This window comes from Xenopus laevis, chromosome 2L (genome assembly GCF_017654675.1).
Source record: "Xenopus laevis strain J_2021 chromosome 2L, Xenopus_laevis_v10.1, whole genome shotgun sequence".
NCBI classification, from domain to species: domain Eukaryota; kingdom Metazoa; phylum Chordata; class Amphibia; order Anura; family Pipidae; genus Xenopus; species Xenopus laevis.
In genome coordinates this window covers 79,504,191-79,524,067 of record NC_054373.1, presented here as the reverse complement: position 1 = coordinate 79,524,067, position 19,877 = coordinate 79,504,191, and the positions used below count along the sequence as shown (strand labels likewise).

The 19,877-nt window shown below is 37.0% G+C and overlaps 1 protein-coding gene across 5 annotated transcripts in view; it reads right to left on the bottom strand.

Annotated features, from left to right (window-relative positions):
- The window catches only part of tbl1x.L (transducin beta like 1 X-linked L homeolog), a 173,939-nt gene that overhangs the window by 20,279 nt on the left and 133,783 nt on the right, over positions 1 to 19,877 (bottom strand). For all 5 annotated transcript variants that reach the window (XM_018246614.2, XM_041582080.1, XM_041582081.1 and 2 more), the window contains 2 exons: positions 3,159 to 3,304; positions 76 to 316 (listed from right to left, as the gene is read on the bottom strand). In XM_018246614.2, the coding sequence (XP_018102103.1) occupies positions 76 to 316; positions 3,159 to 3,304 (387 nt within the window). The remainder of the gene's footprint in view (positions 1 to 75; positions 317 to 3,158; positions 3,305 to 19,877) is intronic.

The following is a 19,877-nucleotide window of genomic DNA, read 5'->3' as shown; positions in this document are numbered from 1 at the left end:
AGCTTGTACTGTTTAGTTAAGTGCACAAAGCACAGTGATAAAACTGGGAAATTAATTCACAGAAAATCAACTTACTTATTGCATGTGCCCCATTTTCTTCCCCATTCACAGTGGCTGCTCCATTCTTTGGTGTGCTTGATTGTGATGGAGGAGCAGGTGCCGTTGGAGCTGCACTGGGTGCAGTGACAGTCGAAGCAGCTTGTTGTTGAGCTAACTTTTCCCTGAAGGCCTGTTGTCGTGTTTGTACAACATCCGGCATCACAGCATCAATTAGAGACAATGATTCTATTGGACGACCATCAAATACTGTACCATCCTAGACACAGATTTTTTTGTTAAGCACTGGAATATTAGTCAACATTTCCACTTCCATCAGGGGCATAACTACAAAGGAATCAGACCCTGTGGCTGCAGGGGGCCTAGTAATTCATATACAGTTTCAATAAATATTGGTAAAACAGCTCTGAAAAACAATTTACTGTGGGGCCCAGTAACACATGACATGGGGCAGCTGGGAAATTGACAAAATGTCTAGCCCCATGTCAGATTTCAAAATTGAAAATATGTTTGCTCTTTTGAGAAATGGATTTCAGTGCAGATTTCTGCTGGAGCAGCACTATTAACTGATTCATTTTGAACATTTTTTTTTCCCATGACAGTATCCCTTTAAGGTTCTAGCCCACGGATCATTCAGCCAATTCCAACCCCTTAACCCTCATAGGACACCTTCCCGATTCGTAATACCCTTCTGGTCCCAATCAGTTGTCCTGCCTAACTGCAAGCTAAAATGGTGCCTATGGGTTTATTGATCGGGAGGGTGTCCTATGAGGGTGAAGGGGTTGGAATTGGCTGAATAATCCATGGGTTAGAACCTTAAGCTAATTGCCAGTATTTAGCCTGAGACACATTATACTCCAACTGAAGGGGATTACGGATTGGGAGGCCCTTATTTAACCCGCCCCGGGAACCTTTTCCATGCTTGATCCTCAACTCTTTGGCTCTCAGGTATAAAAGGTTGGGGGGCCTGCTGTAGGGTATTTATAAAATGTCTTGTTTGCATAATTACACAACAGTTGCAAGGCTAACCCTCTGTGTAATAAAAGGAACAGGTTTTGCCAGTGTGCAGTAACTCATAGGAAGAAATAAGGTGTTTGCTTGAGAATTAGTAAACATGAGACTAGTAAATGTTTCCTGGTGATTGGTTGCTATTGGTGATTAGACCAATAACAAACCGTGCATCTTTTATTATATAACTCCTTGTTAAAAGTCTAGCTCTAGAGTGAATTATCACAATAGTCTTATAGATTACTGGTTTAAAATTGGGATAATATTGATGATGGAACACCAAGGCCAAGGCTTTCTCCTGAGTGACATCATTATGCAAAAAACAATCTTTGCAGTGGATCCTTAAAGGGATACTATCATGATAAAACATGTTTTTTAGCAAAACATGTCAGCAGAATTCTGCATTGAAATCCATTTTTCAGAAGCGCACACAGATTTTTGTTATATTTAATTTTGAAATCTGACGTGGGGCTAGACATGGTGTTAGTTTCATAGGTGCCACCAGTCATGCAACTTGTGCTCTGATAGTCACTCTTTACTGCTGCACTGCATGTTGGAGTGATTTCACCACCTGGCCCACAGCATCCCTTCTGCAGAACAATGGGAAGCTAACCAAGTAATAGAAACCAAAATACAAGAAAGGACTTAACCCCCAGATGACTGTAATTACATCCGCATAAAATATAAGAGTAAAAAGCCAAAATGTATTAATCTGCTGGCTAAGTGTGATGTAGATTAGTAAATATTGGCTTTTTACTCTTATATTGTACAGTATATGGACATAATTACAGTCATCTGGGGGTTAAGTCCTTTCTTGTATTTTGGTTTGTCTTATGCAGTATATAATTTGGACACCCTGGTTTACTTGCATACAGTTCATTCACCTATAGGTTTTTCTAAAGGGATACTGTCATGGGAAAATGTTTTTTTTTCAAAATGCATCAGTTATTAGTGCTGCTCCAGCAGAATTCTGCACTGAAATCCGTTTCTCAAAAGAGCAAACAGATTTTTTTCATATTTAATTTTGAAATCTGACAAAGGGCTAGACATATTGTCAGTTTCCCAGCTGCCCCCAGTCATGTGACTTGTGCTCTGATAAACTTCAGTCATTCTTTACTGCTGTACTGCAAGCTGGAGTGACATCACCTACCTCCCTTTCCCCCCAGTAGCCTAACAACAGACCAATGGGAAGGTAACCAGATAGCAGCTCCCTAACACAAGATAACAGCTCCCTGGTAGATCTAAAAACAGCACTTAATAGTAAAATCTAGGTCCCACTGCAACAAATTCAGTTACATTGAGTAGGAGAAACAACAGCCTGCTAAAAAGCAGTTCCATCCCTGGCTCTTCCTGAAAGCACATGAACAGTCAAATTGACCTGAGATGGCTGCCAATATTATAAATGTAAAATAATACACTTGCTGGTTCAGAAATGAGACTTTACATGGTAGAGTGAATTATTTGCAGTGTAAACAGTGTAATTTAATTAAAATCATGACCGCATCCCTTTAATACGAATAGGATTGTAAACAGATAACAGTTCCGTAACATCAGCATTGCTAAAAATGCTTCCATGTGCCACCTAGTATTAGATATGAGAATAGTAAAAAAAACTATTTCGCCCTTGACTCCCCCAGTTACATTGAGTAGGAGAAACAATAGCCTGTCTGAAAGTAGTTCCATTGTGAACAGGGTCAGACTGCGGGCCCTGGGCCCACCAGGACTGCAGTCACAGGGCCCCCCCGCCGATCTACCCCCCCCAAATGTGCGTGCGCTTTGTATTTGCTGCAACCTGCCCGAAAAAGGGAAGATTAGTGCAGGTAGTGGGTCTGGGCCGGCCTGATTGGGAAGTGCTGGCTCTTTCTGACAGCACATGACTAGGCAAAATGACCTGAGACAGCTGCCTAAAAAACAATATTACAACTAAAAATACATTTAGTGGTTCAAGAATAACATTTTAAACTATAGAATGAATTATGTGCAAAGAACCCAGTGTAAATTATGACTAAAATCTATCTTTTGCATCAGGCTGATATGTTTTTATCTAACCATGGTTTCTACACTGACATTTGTTATCTTTAAACATCACTTACTTCATTGATGCTGATCTCAGCTTCCACATATTGTAAACCTTTCTGCAGGATAGAAATGAGGGCAGCAGGTGGCACTAGTGTCCCATTGATGTTGGACTGGCTTATGTGACTTTCAATACCAAATGTGAAGGCAGAGTGAGAGAAACCTGAAAGCAAGAAAATGCAGCCATGACAATAACACCCTGGCATTCATGCAACACACAAAAATTACTGCATACAATTTTTTCCCCCCTAACCACTCAGTGTAATATATGAGCTGGAACTAAACAATGTAATTGTTCTGCTCTGCGGCTTCATAAATGTTATGTCTTCTATGGCTTAACCAGAAAAAGAAATTATTTCTGCAAGTGATGCAATTAATAGAACTGAAAAAACATTTATGTCCCTGAACTCATACTCCATTTTATCCATTACATTTCCTGTATAAGCAGGGAATTTGCATTCCAGACGCCTGCGCCTGAATAGGACAAATGCAGTAGTTTCCCCCTTTTCTTTTTTAATTTAAATCTGCAATAAAAATGATACTGTGTTCCATCAGACAATAGATGTGTATTTCATGCAAATGTGCCACTATTATATTCACCACTGCTGTTTTTGAAGGTGAATCTGCTTATTAATATTTTACACTTAGCTGCCAGTATATTATTAGTCATGCCATGTTTCACATAATTTAGAACAAACTGTCGCTCTTACGCATTTCAGAAGACTAATTGATGGATGTATTTTTTTATGGTCTATTTTGAGTTAAATATGTCTTCTCTTTCTTCTCCCTAGCAACTAGATATGACAGCTATCTCGAGTCTTGCTGTTAATGTCATATGTCATAGTAATGCAACCTGAATCTGTTGGGTGGTAAAATTAAGGGCTTTGTGTAACCCTAGCAACTCTGAGTAGCTAAGCTCAGTGATGTCAGCTCACATTGTGGGAAATCCAGACGGTTGATGATGGGGATATCAATTGTCATGGCCATCAACATTCTGGGAATTTCATCCTTTGCTCATCCTGGAGTTGGATCTTTCAGCAGGTGGAAAGTCAAAGGTTTGACATCCCTGATTTATCATACTGTCAGAAGATGTACATGATCAAGCAGCTGGTCATGTACCTAGATATGGGGTTGCAAAAACCCAATACATACTCTTAGTAAAGGTGGCCAGCCATGGATCATCGGATTCAATTGTTTTGCATAAGAACATAGATATACAATAATTTAAGGCAAATTGATTTAAATTTCCAATCTTAAAAGATCAAATATGGTACGGTGATATCTGTTCCTGATTATTTGCAGAGAGTAAGGTGCTTCGATCAAACTCTCCAATGCCAAAGATTGTCCTGTTCGGCTACCTTAAGAGAAGGACTCAGTTGGTGTAAGTGTAAATCGGCTGTCAGCTACTTAAAGTGCAGTTCAACATGTTCACGTTAGCCGCAAGCTTCTGTAACCAGAGTCAATGTATTTCCAGGTTTGGCCTGTTTCCTCATGTAAAAATCAAAAACAATTTGCCCAAGACATACTGTGAGTCACTGTTCGTTGTGCCAGTTTCAGCATGATACACAAAATAAATACTGTGGGTCTCTGGTTGAGGATTAATCTGCTTAAAATAACATTCTTTCAGAGCCATTCCTTGTTATTAAAATAATTATATGTCTGCTTTACTTATTAAGTCAGTCTGCTCACAGAAACACATCCTTATATTTTGTTTTGCGTTCCTCATGTAGCATAAAAATCTAAAGCAAAGACTCCCACTGGCTGTTTGATAGCAATAAAATAAAAATACGGCCAAATTCTGCTGATGTAATATGTACATATTACTTTGTAATCGTCACCTGTTCACATGTACTGTTATCGCTCCTTGGTTTACATGTGGGCGGCTGGACAGGATGCAGATAACATGTTTACTAGCACATTCTCTTTAATTAAAGGTAATAGTGAAAGAATTTTGGAAAGCATATCATGACAGCACTTTTTGATAGCTATAAACCAATATAACAGAAGGTGCAAGGTTTGCTCTAATATTGTTTAATAGGGGTAGGACAACAGTCTTATGTCCAAGTAAAGTAATAGTAGTGGGTAAGAATTTTGCCATTGTTTTAAAATGTCTCTCCATAAGGTTTTGTTATTATTGTGTTAGGACTTCATGTTTTGCATTTGTGTTATTTATTTTAGTATGGGAATGGGGTACATTCAAGTCAAAATATGCTTTTGTATTTCTTTAAGGAAGCAATAAGAATAGTAATTTCAATGCACAAGCACAAAATCAAGTATCCAAAATAATTTTGGTTGTCCCAGATCTTTAATCTTGTTTGCATTTGTCACATCAGTGCTCTGCCTGGTAGAACTATTTCTTGTAACCATCTGTTAGGTAAGGGTTCCTGCTTATCATAATCTATTAGAACTACAGATTGGCTAATCATTACATTTGCTGATAAAAAATATTGTCCTACATTAGGGAGCACAGACAAGAATGAAACAGACCTTACACTGAGATTGGCTAATCATTACATTTGCTGATAAAAAATATTGTCCTACATTAGGGAGCACAGACAAGAATGAAACAGACCTTACACTGGGTTGGCAGCAATTATAATGAATTAAAATGATGTGCCCTTGTCTGGAAATTAAAGGGGGCCCATTTACGAAGCAGTTACATTCATGTACATAATCACAGTCTCTGCACAAATCAGCGTTGTTCTTTAAAGGTACAGGTTATTCGAAAACCTGTTGTCAAGAAAGCTCTGAATTATGGGAAGGCCATCACTCATAGGCTCCATTTTAATCATATAATTACTATTTTGAAAAGATTCTCTGCAATTACCAAAACAGTACCTTGTACTTGAACCCAGCTAAGACCTAATTAATATTTATTGGATGTAAAACAATCCTATTGGTTTATTTAACATTTAAATGATTTTTAGCAGATTTAAGGTATGCAATCCAAATTACTGAAAGACCTCTTATCCGGAAAACCCCAGGTCTCTTGCATTCTGGATAACAGGTCCCTTACCTGTACTTGCAGCTGTTCCTTACATAACCAAATAGCTGTGCAGTGCGGCTGTTTGTTTATCTTGTTCGCCAATGGGCGCATCAGAATTATACACAATTTTAACACCATGTGCTGGAAGAGACACCATCCCACTATGAAAATTTTAGCTGCAACATGCAACTTATCCACAAAGGAAAGTTCATGTGATTACATTTGTTTCCATAAACATGTATTCCGGTAAATGCAAGACTGTGCCACAATGAAGTTGGCATTACGGGAAACAATGCTGCATTTTGGTTTAAAAACATTAAGGCTTGTGCCCCAAATTGCATTTTGCCCATTGTACTTGTGCATATAAATGAACCTGTTTAATTCATACATGTTAGGCTAGACCAAACCCATTATAGTGACCAAGACTAGAACATAATTGTGACAGTTCGTACGGTCCAAAAAAAACCCCTTCAAAATCTGTAAACCTATTCAAGCCAATGAGTTACTTCTAATTACTTTTAGAGTACATTATTTTTGCTTTCAAATCTCCAGATTTCAGTCGATTCACGGGTCTTAACTGTTTATAACATAATAGGAAAAAAAATCCAGCTCTAATTTCTCTTTTGCTGTGAAGTGTGAAGAAACAGTTCATCTTGACATTAAAGTGAGATATGAGTTTTCACATTACTTTAAATTCCAGTTTTAGATTGTACAAGCCATTGAACCTGTGTAGCATTGAAGAGACAGCTCATTTATCAGCACTGGATACATTTGTACCTGGGCAGTAACCCATAGCAACCAATCAGCGATTAGCTTATTTTAACCAGCTAGAACAATGACAGCAAAACATTTGATTGGTTGCCATGGGTTACTGCCCAGGTGCAAATGCATCCGATGTTGAAAAATGAGCCGTACCATAAAAAAAAGTAGTATGATAAACTCACAATATAGCAAAATAATATGGTAAAGCTGCAGACCAAATCCACGTTCTTAATGCCAAACAAAATATGTTACTTATGGTTCTCTAAAATAATCAACAGACTAGCATAAGGAGATCTAACCCATAAAACACTAAAAATGGTTTGAAAGAATAAAGTCATAAATAAAGTACAGTATGCTAGGCACTGCAAACAACAATGTTTGCCATAGACTTAAAGCAGTAATGTAAAAAAAAGAATGTAAAGCCTAATAGGGGCTGTTCACCTTTGAGATATTTTTAAGTATGATGTAAAGAGTGATATTCTGAGTCAATTTAGAGTTGGTTTTCATTTCTTATTATTTGTGTTTTTTATAGTTATTTTGCTTTTTATTCAGCAGCTCTCTAGTTTGCAGTTTCAGAAATCTGGTTGCTATGGTCCAAATTACCCTAGCAACCATGCACTGAAATTAATAAGAGACTGGAATATGAATAGTAGAGGCCTGAATCGAAGGATGAGTAATAAAAAGTAGCAATAACTATACATTTGTAGCCTTACAAAGTATTTGTTTTATATGGCTGGAAAAGAGCTGGAAAGAGACAGAAGAAGACATTCAAAACTATAACAAAGAAAAAATGAAGGTCAACATACTAAAATTGATTGTAAAGGTGAACCACCCCTTTAATGAAATAATATTTAACCTTGCATTTAAAAATGTTTTGGTACACACTGTGACTGTGTTTATCCATCCAAGGTAAGGAAGATTTATCTCAGATGTACTTAAAGGGATACTGTCATGGGAAAACATGTTTTTTTCAAAACGCATCAGTTAATAGTGCTGCTCCAGCAGAATTTTTCATTGAAATTCATTCTTCAAAAGAACAAACAGATTTTGTTATATTCAATTTTGAAATCTGACATGGGGCTAGACACAGTGATGTGACTTGTGCTCTGATAAACTTCAATCACTCTTTACTGCTGTACTGCAAGCTGGACTGATATCACCCCCTCCCTCCCCCCCCCCCAGCAGCCAAACAAAAGAACAATGGGAAGGTAACGAGATAGCAGCTTCCTAACACAAGATAACAGCTGCCTGGTAGATCTAAGAACAGCACTCAATAGTAAAAGCCAAGTCCAACACAGACTGATTCAGTTACATTAAGTAGAAGAAATAACAGCCTGCCAGAAAGTAGTTCCATCCTCAAGTGCAGGCACAGGTCACATGACTGGGGCAGCTGGGAAACTAACAATATGTCTAGCCCCATGTCAGATTTTAAAATTGAATATAAAAAAATCTGTTTGCTCTTTTGAGAAATGGCGGGAATTTAAAGTTGAATGGACGTATATGTTGCAGCAAATACATTACACTACACAAGCCCAGGGAACCTTAATAAAATAAAATAGAGTTGTTATTATGCCCTACACATGAGCCCAGTGTATAGTTTATGTGCCATATGTTAGGAAATGTAGGAGGGAAGCCGGGTACCCCAGAAAAAATGTATAATCTTTTGCAGCCTATCACTCTGAAAAATGAAAAGTCGCCAGCGTTTTTTGGGGAAAATGTTCAACTATTTTTTGAGGAAGTCCTATCTACTCTATTGCACTTTGCCTGGTCTGAGGTGGCGAAGGCAAGTCTGGCGCAAGAGGTAACGTTCAGTAAAATCCGCATCTTAGTGAATTTGCGAAGTAACGCTATTTCGCCAGAGCGAAACTTCACCTGGTGTAAGAGTGCAAATTAGTGCTAGAGTCTATCTCCTTCACTAGCGAAGTTACACCAGCGACTGTTAGTAAATTGGCGAAACACTGAAATGACGTCACTTCGCCCTTTAGTAAATTTGCCCCTATATGTGCTTACTTTTCTGCTGTAAATACCATAGAAATGATTCTAAATATTAGTCCTCTCTTGTTTTATTTTGCTTTGTGTTTCTTAGCTCTTAAGTAACAGATACATGCACACACACATAAGCAGCTTGATTTTGTTTTTAACAGAATGCTATAACCTTAATATTAAAAGAGCAATGAGGGAAATTTAAACTACGCTATGCTTGGTGCTTGCAAAGTAGATAATTCAATTAGCAGCGTAGAGATAGCTAATCAGTCACAACAAAAGGTGAAAGGAGGGGGTTTTATACTGGTAATCTAATTATCTACCTTGCAAGGACCATGCTCCCTGTTAAGAACAATAAATAACACAAACAATTGATTTTTCATGTTTAAAACAAAAGGCAAAACATATGTTAAGCATAAATTCAATTCATTAAGAATAATAATAGCTGGGTAGCAGATCCACGCTAAATCCAAGCTAAACTCGATCATTTACCCCAATACCATGGTATTTCCAGGATCTCAGGAAAAGCATGTTAGCGTCACAACACTCACAGTAAGCAATAAAACATTGTCTTGACACCTTTAGGGTTACATTATATCTCAGTTTCCTGCATGCTCAATGCCCACTGCATCCCCAGGCATCCTGGACACTATCCACTGCTCTATGGCATATTTCATGCTGAGCTATAACTACTGCAGGTGAGAAAAGCCTAAAACATATGAGAGTGTGATGGGAGTGGGTAGGAGTAAAGGGAATATCTCTGGGTCTTGGGGATATCCATATACTGTATATGTTATAGCTCAGAAATTACAATAGGAATAATTAAATTCTCAGACTTATAAATGGATTTTTAAATATTTAGCCAGAAATAATTACATTCCTCCAGAGAATCTGCACTACCAGTTTATCCACATTTGAAACAATTTGTAAATAAATATGAGGAACAGGCTAATAAAACTAAGGATTGTTTTTTTGGATAAAGGTTATTCAAAACATCAGTTAGTGCTATAAGCAAAGTAAGGACCTTCAACAGGTTTGACCTATTACATAATTAACATCACAGAACTAGCCTGGTAAGGGAGGAGATAATTACTTTTATTAAAGAATTGAACATTTGATTATAGTTCTTTCTATGGATCTTAAATCCCTATTAAATCCTTTTTAAAGATTCAAATCAGAATAATATACAGGGAAGCTGAAATATGTAGTGGGTCTAAAATCAGTTTTATCTCCCTTTGTTCTGCCTAGTATTAACATAAATAACAAGACAGATTTTCAAAGTAAGCATACCATTAAAAGTGGCATGTCCTCACTCAGTATAATGATTTATCAGATCGAGTGCCCATGCAATTTGCTGTGGTGACTTAGAGGAAAGCAAAAATGAATTGGAAGGAATAAGTACAAAAACGTGTGTGTGTGTATATATATATATATATATATATATATATATATATATATATATATATATATATATATATATATATATATATATATATATATATATATATATATATATATATGAATAGAAATGTATTTTTTAAGAGCAAAATGTCAAACGGACAAGAATAAGGAGATCCCTGCCCTGTAGAGCTTACAATGTAGATGGACAGGTAACTAACAGACACAAATAGAGGGTATTACATGCTGCAGTGTGCATGTTGATGTGCATGGGCTACCCAAAATGCACCTTATTTGGTTGCGCCTGAAAACATACCAGTCACGGTCAGGTACATTTGTTTGAACCCCATACTAGGAGATTTGCATCAGGCAACATCAGATGCAAAAAAGTAGTGGCATGGTGTTTTTATGTCTATGTTTTACATTTTGCACTTTGGCCCACTTTAATCTACATACAGAGATGGGTTGGTAATTCAAAAGGGAATAATTTCACAAGCCATCTTTATATACAACTGTATTATATATTCGGTAGTAAAGACACGGTTAAACTGCACAAACTTAAGAGCTTCATCACTCCAGAAAATAAAAAAAATAAAAATCATGTTGATAAAATATTACACACAGCATTCCAATGTGCACTAATCTAAACAAAAAAAGTTGAAATGTACTTACTAAGCAATTCTGCGTGCTGCACTAACAAATTCTGAATAAACACAGAGAAACACACTGCAGACTTCAGATTGTCTGTTACTAAACAGTAATAAATCATGGCCCTATCCAATAGCAGAGGAGCTGCACTGAATGCAAAGCCTAAAGAGGTGCTACAGAGGTGTGCAGCCAGAGCATATGGTTTTGTTTATATGCCTAATGGAACACATCTGGCTTGAAGACAAGAGGATAACATGCTCAGTGATGTTGTAATATGCTACTGTGTTTGCAGAAAACATTAACCAAAAAGATGCACCGATGCGCAACTTATAATGAAAATCTGCAAAGCAGTCAATATTTTTGTATCATTTAAACTAATCATTACCTGTTTATTATTATTACAGGTATGTGATCTGTTATCCAGAATGCTCGGGACCTGGGGTTTTCCAGATAAAGGATATTTCTGTAATTTGGATCTCCATGCCTGAAGTATGATACAAAAATTATTTAAACCCATTAGGATTGTTTTGCCTCCGAAGAGGAATACTTATATTTTAGTTTGAAACAAGTACAAAATACTATTTTATTATTACAGAGAAAAAGTAAATCCTTTGTAAAAGTTTGGTTTATTTGAATAAAATGGTGGTTATGGGAAATGGCCTTTCCGTAATTCGTTGCTTTCTGGATAATGGGTTTCTGAATAACAGATGCCATACCTGTATTTTTAACAAGTATTAATAAAGTGCAAACATATTCTGCAAATGGGTGTATACATGGAACATACAAATTACAACAAAAAAATCTAATAACCATGACTCATGAAACAGAAGATAACATTAATGTTTCTAGGTGGCTTTTCTCTATTTTTTTTTGTACTAAAATAATTATCCTAATTTTGGATAGTCATAATATATTTTAGGGGTTATTTACCATCCCCTGACTAGGGTTCCCACCTTTTCTGGAAAAAAAATACCGGCTTTCCTACATATTTATCTTTTTTCCCTATTAATCACATTGGGATCGACTATCATTTTTACCGGCCAGGTGGCAACCCTACCCCTGACAGATGCTAGGGCACAAAGGGGCAAAGCTAGCCCTGTCCTTGGGCCTGGCCTACATGCCTCCTCCTCAGGGGTGCTGCACCAATGAGGTAAGTTGAAAAACTCACCTCAGGTAGGAGCGCAGACCAAGGTAGCAGGGGTGACAAAAAAAAGCCACTCCAGGTACCTTTAAGAGCTGAATTTCTGCCCACCACTAGGACCCCTTCCAGGGCATGTAAGATAAGCACTAGGGTGTGCGGGGGTGGCGTTGCAGGCCTCAGATGGCCAAAAAGAAAGACTGATGCTCCTCATGCCCACCCCTTTTGCGTCAGGCGGTATCTAAGTCCAGGCATATTCTGCAGGTCTCTGCACTCTGAAATGGAGTGTACAAAGTGCAAAAAAACCCACTTGTGAACTTTTTTTGCACTTTGCACACCGCCTAGGGCATTGTAAATTACCCCTATAGCATACTGAGCCTGCTTCAATCGCTGAACAAGGAAATCAGAAAGGATGGACTTATCTGGAAAAAAAAGATGAAAGCAACTTGCAATTTGTAGTATTCTCTTATAGCCTAGAGAGGAGTGGTGGCTTAGATGTTTTGGCTTTTATTTCCCTTTAACTTGGCCTCACCTAACGATACTGAGATTTCTTCCACCCTGAGCACTGTGAACTTGTAACTGCTTATCTTGGTTCTACTGAGGCTTTGCACAGCAATGTACACTAAATAGAAGACTAAAGCTGGCCATAGATTCAAAGATCCTATCGTGCGAATCCTCAAACGATCGGACTTCCCCATCTCCCGAAATGCCACTAACCATTCAGAGCAAATAAAAAGTTAAAGAACAGATCAGCCGATGTTCTGCCCCTGACAGCAATCGTACGAAAGTTATTATTATTATGTCCGACAAAGCTGGTGACAGCCTCCCACTGAAAATTGTACGATCACCAATACATGCAGAGATATTGGCAGCCGACAGAAATCTTTTAACCAGTCCGATCGACTGAACGACAGATCTCCGTGGGACAAAAAATGTCGGAACACTCCACACACGGTCCGAAAATCATACGAATCCTTGATTCGTACAATCGGATCTTTGCGTCTATGGCCAGCTTCAGTTAATTCACTGGATGTGATATCCTTGGCTTGGCACAAAGTCACACAGACATGTCCCAAACCAAAATAAATCTGGATTCCTTACAAGCCCCTCTGACCAAAAAACGTAATGAGTTCTAAAAAATGCTAGATAAAAGCTACTGATCTTCCAGAGGATTCCATACAGTATCTGTCTGCACAGCCAAATAAAGTACTGAAAAGCTTAGATATGCAGCATACACATAAATTTAGGGAATGATTTATTAAAGATCAAACTGGGAGATCCAGATTGCCAGCAGCTGAATCTTTTTTTCCCTATTTATAGCAAAATGCTTTTGTATGCAGTGATGTACAATAAAGCAATACAAAAATAGAACTGACCATTAACATAATAATATAAAAGAAAAGTACAATTCTTTTTCAGATTTAGTGCTAAATCTTAAAAATCAAGAGGCCTAATTTCAGTTTGGGACAAATCATTCCAGTGTAAAAGAGGAAGTTTAAATAGAAAATTATTAGTACAGGTATGGGACCTGTTATCCAGAATGCTTGGGACCTGGTGTTTTCCGGATAACGGATCTTTCGGTAATTTGGGTCTTCATGCCTTATGTCTACTAGAAATCATTTAAACATTAAATAAAACCCAATAGGCTGGTTTTGCTTCCAATAAGGATTCTTTGGGGCAAATTCACTAAGATGCGAAGTTGCGCCAGGCGCAACTTCGCCGCGCTTCGCCAGGCGTAGTTTCGCCAGCGGTTCGCAAATTCACTAAAATCCGAAGTTGCGCACAGGGGTAGCGTAAGGTTGCGGAGTTGCCCTAGCGTTGTTTCGCTATATAAAGCGAAGTTGCGCTAGCGAAGGCTAATTTGCATACGGCGCGAAATTCAAATTTCAATGGAGGAACACGTATCTGCACTACAAATGCCTAGAAAACCTTCAAATCTGGAAATAAAAAGTTTATTTTGCCCTACACATGTGCCCACTGTCTAGGTAAGTTGCCATGAGTCAGGAAAAGTAGGGGGGAGGAAGGGGAGCCCCAAAAAAATTTCGATCTTTTTCAGCCTATCAGCCATCATGTAGAAAACACGCCAGCGTTTTTTGGGACTTAGAAAAAATTTTGACTTTTTTTGAAACAATCCCTATCTACGCTATTGCGCTTCGCCAGGTCTGAGGTGGCGAAGGAAGTCTAGCGTAAAAGGTAGCGTTCGCTACACTGCGCAAGTTAGTGAATTTGCGTAGTTTCGTCGCTAGCGAAGATTCGCCTGGCGTAAGGTTGCGAAGTAACACTAGCGAAACTACGCCAGCGTTCGTTAGTGAATTTGCGCAGTAGCTACGCTAGCGTTCGGCGCTTCGCGCCTTAGTGAATTTGCCCCATTATATCTTAGTTGGGATCAAGTACAAGTTACTGTGTTATTATTACAGAGAAAAAGGAAATCATTTTTAAAAATTTGGATTATTTGGATAAAATGGAGTCTATGGACTTTATACTAAGCCCTGTTTGGTGCGGTTTTTTCGTCTAATTATATATATATATATATATATATATATATATATATATATATATATATATATATATATATATATATATATATATATATAGACAGAAATATATAGACAGATATATATAGACAGATATATCTTTAAACTACACTTCTGCCAAATATGAACACACAAAAATTTGTGATTTTGTCATTATTTTAAAAAGCTCTAACAATTTGAGATTTATGAAGTGTAAAAACCATAAAACCCACTAATGCGAAACTTTGCCAGGTAACAGTTATCGAATTCCTATAGAAGTCAATGCGAGCTGCGCTGATCTTTTTGGGCCCTCTAAATCAATTTGGACTTTTGGAGGTTAGGAGGTTTTCATATTTTACTTTTCAGATTTTTTTGCGTAATTTTACATTTGTCTTTTTTTATTCTGATTTTATAATAAATCTCATGACATTTCAAAAATCACTAAAACCACAAAAATGAGACTATTGATAAATAGGCCCCCGCATATCAGAAATTCCAACCATGGCCTCGTCGTATATGTTTAGATGTACATGAAATATGCCAGAATAAATAGCTGGGGGTAAGTGACATCACCAGTCAATTTAATGTAATAAACTTCGATATGGATTGGGTATCTTTATAACTGAATTAACCATAGGCACTACACTATTTAGAACAATATTGACACTTGACCAAACAGTAGATTTTTGGTGGTAAAGCTACCAACTTCTAGGCAAGCTGAGTTCCTAACCCTCATAAACGAATCAGGACTGGATGCGTGTACGTAGTACAACTCATTACAAAACATCTCTTTTTTTTTCATGCATGGGTTTAAGCATTATTGCAATATAGGAGTTTAAGTGATGTACCCATGATGCCGATATGATTTATGTGCCATAGGGTTGCTGTTAGCAGATTATAAATTAATGTGATTACAGCATAAAACTATGCTATGGAGAAAAAAAACATGAGTAATAGCCATTCTCCATCCTCATTTTTTCATCCTAATGCTACTAAATGTAATCTGTCAACCAATTGCTAAGTATAGTACTGAACCCTATTATTCTTTAAGTACAGTAATGACTTGGGTAATTGATGCAATATGGTGGAGGATAAATAGTTTGCTATAGTGAAGCATTATTCATATCAAATACTCTCAGTGCAGATATTCACATTCCAGCAAAATTAAATCTGTTTCGAATTGCAAATCTGAATTGTAAAACTACATTTTAAAGATATTTGATAGGACAGCCTTCTTACTTTACATTGTATCTTTCCTCTCTCTCTCTCTCTGTACTCTCTATATATTGTAGTCATAGTTGCAACAGATTTCTACAAGTCAACCTGCTTTCCAAATCTACAATTAATAGGTTTACAGTTACTGCAAAATATTTCCCATTTACACACACAAAACACTAAGGGGCAGATTTATCTTACCATTTATCTAGCTATTCTTCTTGATTCAAGAAAAAAACGCAGCAAACAATGCTAATGTGAATATATGATTGAATATTTTCTGAAATTTTCAGTCACTACTGAAAAAATGTTAAAAGTGGCAGAAATAACTTGACAAATAAAAGCTCATGAGTTTATATAGAAATCAATGGGAATTGTCTCAAGCAATTTAAGCTATTTATTCAAGATTTTCAGCCTTATTGAAATTGAATAGAACAATGGGATTTTCGCAGGTGTGCGAATTTTTTTCTAGGACAATACATGAACACCAGTATTCAGTTTGAGTTTTCTCCTAAACTGGTGCTGGAGGGAAAAAACGCAATTGCGTAAAAAAAACCACAAGAGCTTTGTTGCTTTTTTTTAAAACATGATTGCATTTTTTTCATGACCTTGAAATCGGTAATCTTCTGAATGAGACCAGCGAAGCGGTGCACGAGTAGTTGGAGCAATTTTCTGTTGTGTGACAGTGGTGCATGCGCTGGAACTCATGAAAATTGCCGAAGCGCCGGTCTCATTCGAAGATTATCATAGCGGCGTAAGATGTCGCCCGTAAACTCGGATGGACAGAATCTGCACGGAGGAGTAAGTAAAGAGTTAGGGGCATTTGCCTGGGGTAGCAGCTCGGCTGGGGGGAAGGAGGGAGGGGGGTCTATGTTGAGTAGGGGGGTAGGGTTTTTTTAACTGTTGGGCTTAGTTCTCCTTTAAAGAAGTATAAGGTTAAAAGCTGGGACATGGGTGCGACATGGAGTAAGCTGAGATGGATTGTAGATATGCCGTGATGGGCGAATTTCTCCCATTTCGCTTTGCCAAAAAAATTGCTTAACGCATTGAAGTCAATGAGCATCAAAGTTACTTTGACGCGCATCAATTTCGATTTTTTAAAGGGGTTGTTCACCTTTGAGATAACTTTTAGTATGATGTAGAGCAGGAGTGCCCATACTTTAATATTGTGGGGTCTACTTTTGGTGATGTTGCCCCATTATGATCTACATCCATAAAAGCATTGTTAGCATTCTGTTCCACTTAAACCATTACTTAATATTATATTGATTTATGAGAAAAAGTATATGTAATGTTTAACTTACAACTATTTATTATGTAACTTTAATAAATGAACTGTAATACATATCTTCATGAAAAGAATGAAACAGGAAGGTGATTTAGACAAGTTGTTTGTTGACAGTTTCTTGAGATCTACTGATCTCAGCTAAAGGTCTACTAGCAGATCCCGATCTACCTTTTGGGAACCCCTGGGGGCCGATTCACTAAGGGTCGAATTTCGAAGTTAAAAATACTTCGAAATTCGACCCTCGGATTGAAATCCTTCGACTTCGAATATCGAAGTCGAAGGATTTAGCGCTAATCCTGCGATCGATCGATCGAAGGATTTTCCGTTCGATCGAACGATTAAATCCTTCGAATCGAACGATTCGAAGGATTTTAATCCAACGATCGAAGGAAAATCCTTCGATCAAAAAATCACAGGCAAGCCTATGGGGACCTTCCCCATAGGCTAACATTGACTTCGGTAGCTTTTAGCTGCCGAAGTAGGGGGTCGAAGTTTTTTTTAAAGGGGAAGTACTTCGACTATCGAATGGTCGAATAGTCGAATGATTTTTCGTTCGATTCGTTCGATTTCGTTCGAATTCGAACGAATTTAACCAATTCGATGGTCGAAGTACCCAAAAAATACTTCGAAATTCGAAGTATTTTTCATTCGAATCCTTCACTCGAGCTTAGTGAATCAGCCCCCTGATGTAGAGAGTGATATTCTGAGACATTTTGCAATTTGTTTTCATTTTTTATTATTGAAGGTTTTCGAGTTATTTAGCTTTTTATTCAGCAACTCTTCAATTTGCATCTTAACCAATCTGGTAACTAGGGTACAAATTCCCCTAGCAACCATGCATTGATTTGAATAAGAGACTGGAATATGAATAGGAGATGGCCTGAATAGAAGTATCAGTAATAAAAAGTAACAATAGCAATACATTTGTAGCATTACAGAGCATTTATTTTTTTAAAAGTGAGTCAGCGATGCCCATTTAAAAGCTGCAAAGAGTCAGAAGAAAAAGGCAAATAACTCAAACTATAAATAATGAAAACCAATTGAAAAGTTGTATAACATAATAAATGTTGTCTTAAAGGTGAACCACCCATTTAACACGCAGACAAAATGCATTAAAGTCAATAGGTGTCCGAATAATTTTGAGGTGCAACTATTTTGACAAGCAACTTTTTTTTTTGTTGCATCGAATTTTCGCTGCAGTTTTGAGAAAATCCAGAGATTAGCTGTGAATCCATGCCTGGCAAATAAATTCACCCATCACTATAGATATGCTTTGAAACCTAAAGGCATCCAAAATCATTATGAAGCAGGGTTTAAACATAACATTCAATTCCATTAAAAGACAGTGAGTTATTGACATTTAAATCAACCAGTACCCATTTAACAACTCTATTGAAAGAAACATTAGAAGATATTGTCAAGTGAGAGACATAGTTAACAGACCATTGAATTAGTGTGCCAATAAACATAAAATAGATTGTATTTCCTGTATTATATACAGCTAAACCTTAATACATGTAATAGCTTGGCTGGTTAACACACTGACACCGACAGTAATTACACAGCCGGAGCATCTTGTTCCAGTTTCTTGTGACTAAGGGCTTATAAAAAGGCATCAGTAGCTGTAGGGTTGACATACATTAAAATAACACCTATATTGTATTTTCCATTTCCTTCCTAGTTCAACCACTTACATTATATAGATTTCAGTTGAGATGTTTATTTATCCAGCCAGTATGTAGCAGTATTGAAGAGACAGTAACACAAGGGAATGAAAATGCCCAATTGGCACTGGGGAATTCAATTCATTTTTTATAAAGACAAAATATGGGAAATAAGAACAATAATTCATCTTTGCAAACTGTTTTCCTTGCATAGGTATATTTGATTTGAACTATTTGAACTAAAAAAATACATATATCCACTACTGGCAAAAAAAGGGCGCAACTTTAGTTTGTGCCAATGCACCATGTATGTCATAACATATTTGTGCAATGTTTGTTTTTTAGGAAAATAAAAATAACCACCTTTAAGCTGGTAAAAGAAAACATTACAATTTTACATGTAATAAACATTCTAAGGAAGTTTATTACACTGCAAAATCTCAATGCATATTTCTGATGGCGTTCATTATTTGCAAAGGGTCAAGTAAAACCAACTAATCAAGAAAACCCACATGAGCAATTCTAAACTGTAAACATGCACTAACATTAGTCTGAGATAAAAGGAGGGTAACCATGAAGACACTGGCATTTAAAAAGCTGCAATGCAGTCTCATATTCACAAAATGCTAAATTTAATAAATAATAATAAAAATATATAATACATTAAATCATACAAATGTGCCAGTATATTATATGTATCGGACTATCAGCCTAGGCCATCTGAAAATATTTTACTATGCTATTCTAAGACAATGCACAGTGATTTATTACAATTTCACACCTCTTGAGGTGAAGTAGTCTCATCGGGCCATGATTAAGAGGAACTACCTACTTAATGACCCAGAATTTGATAGCTGAATATTTTTTAGTAAATGGCAACACATTATATCGCTGCTTGATCTGTATTGTGCTGGCGAATTCTGCCACTAATAATTTGTACAGCCTCTTCCCCACATAGATAAGCCCACAATGGCATTTAAAGGCATTCATTTCACGTGTAGGAAGTAACAATTATTCTGACAATGGGCCATAAATATTTAGCTATTATATCAAAAAATGTATGTTTTTTTATAACCCAGACATAATATGATAGTTCCAGACATTATGGGCAAATTTGCACCTGGCCTGTAACCCATAGCTA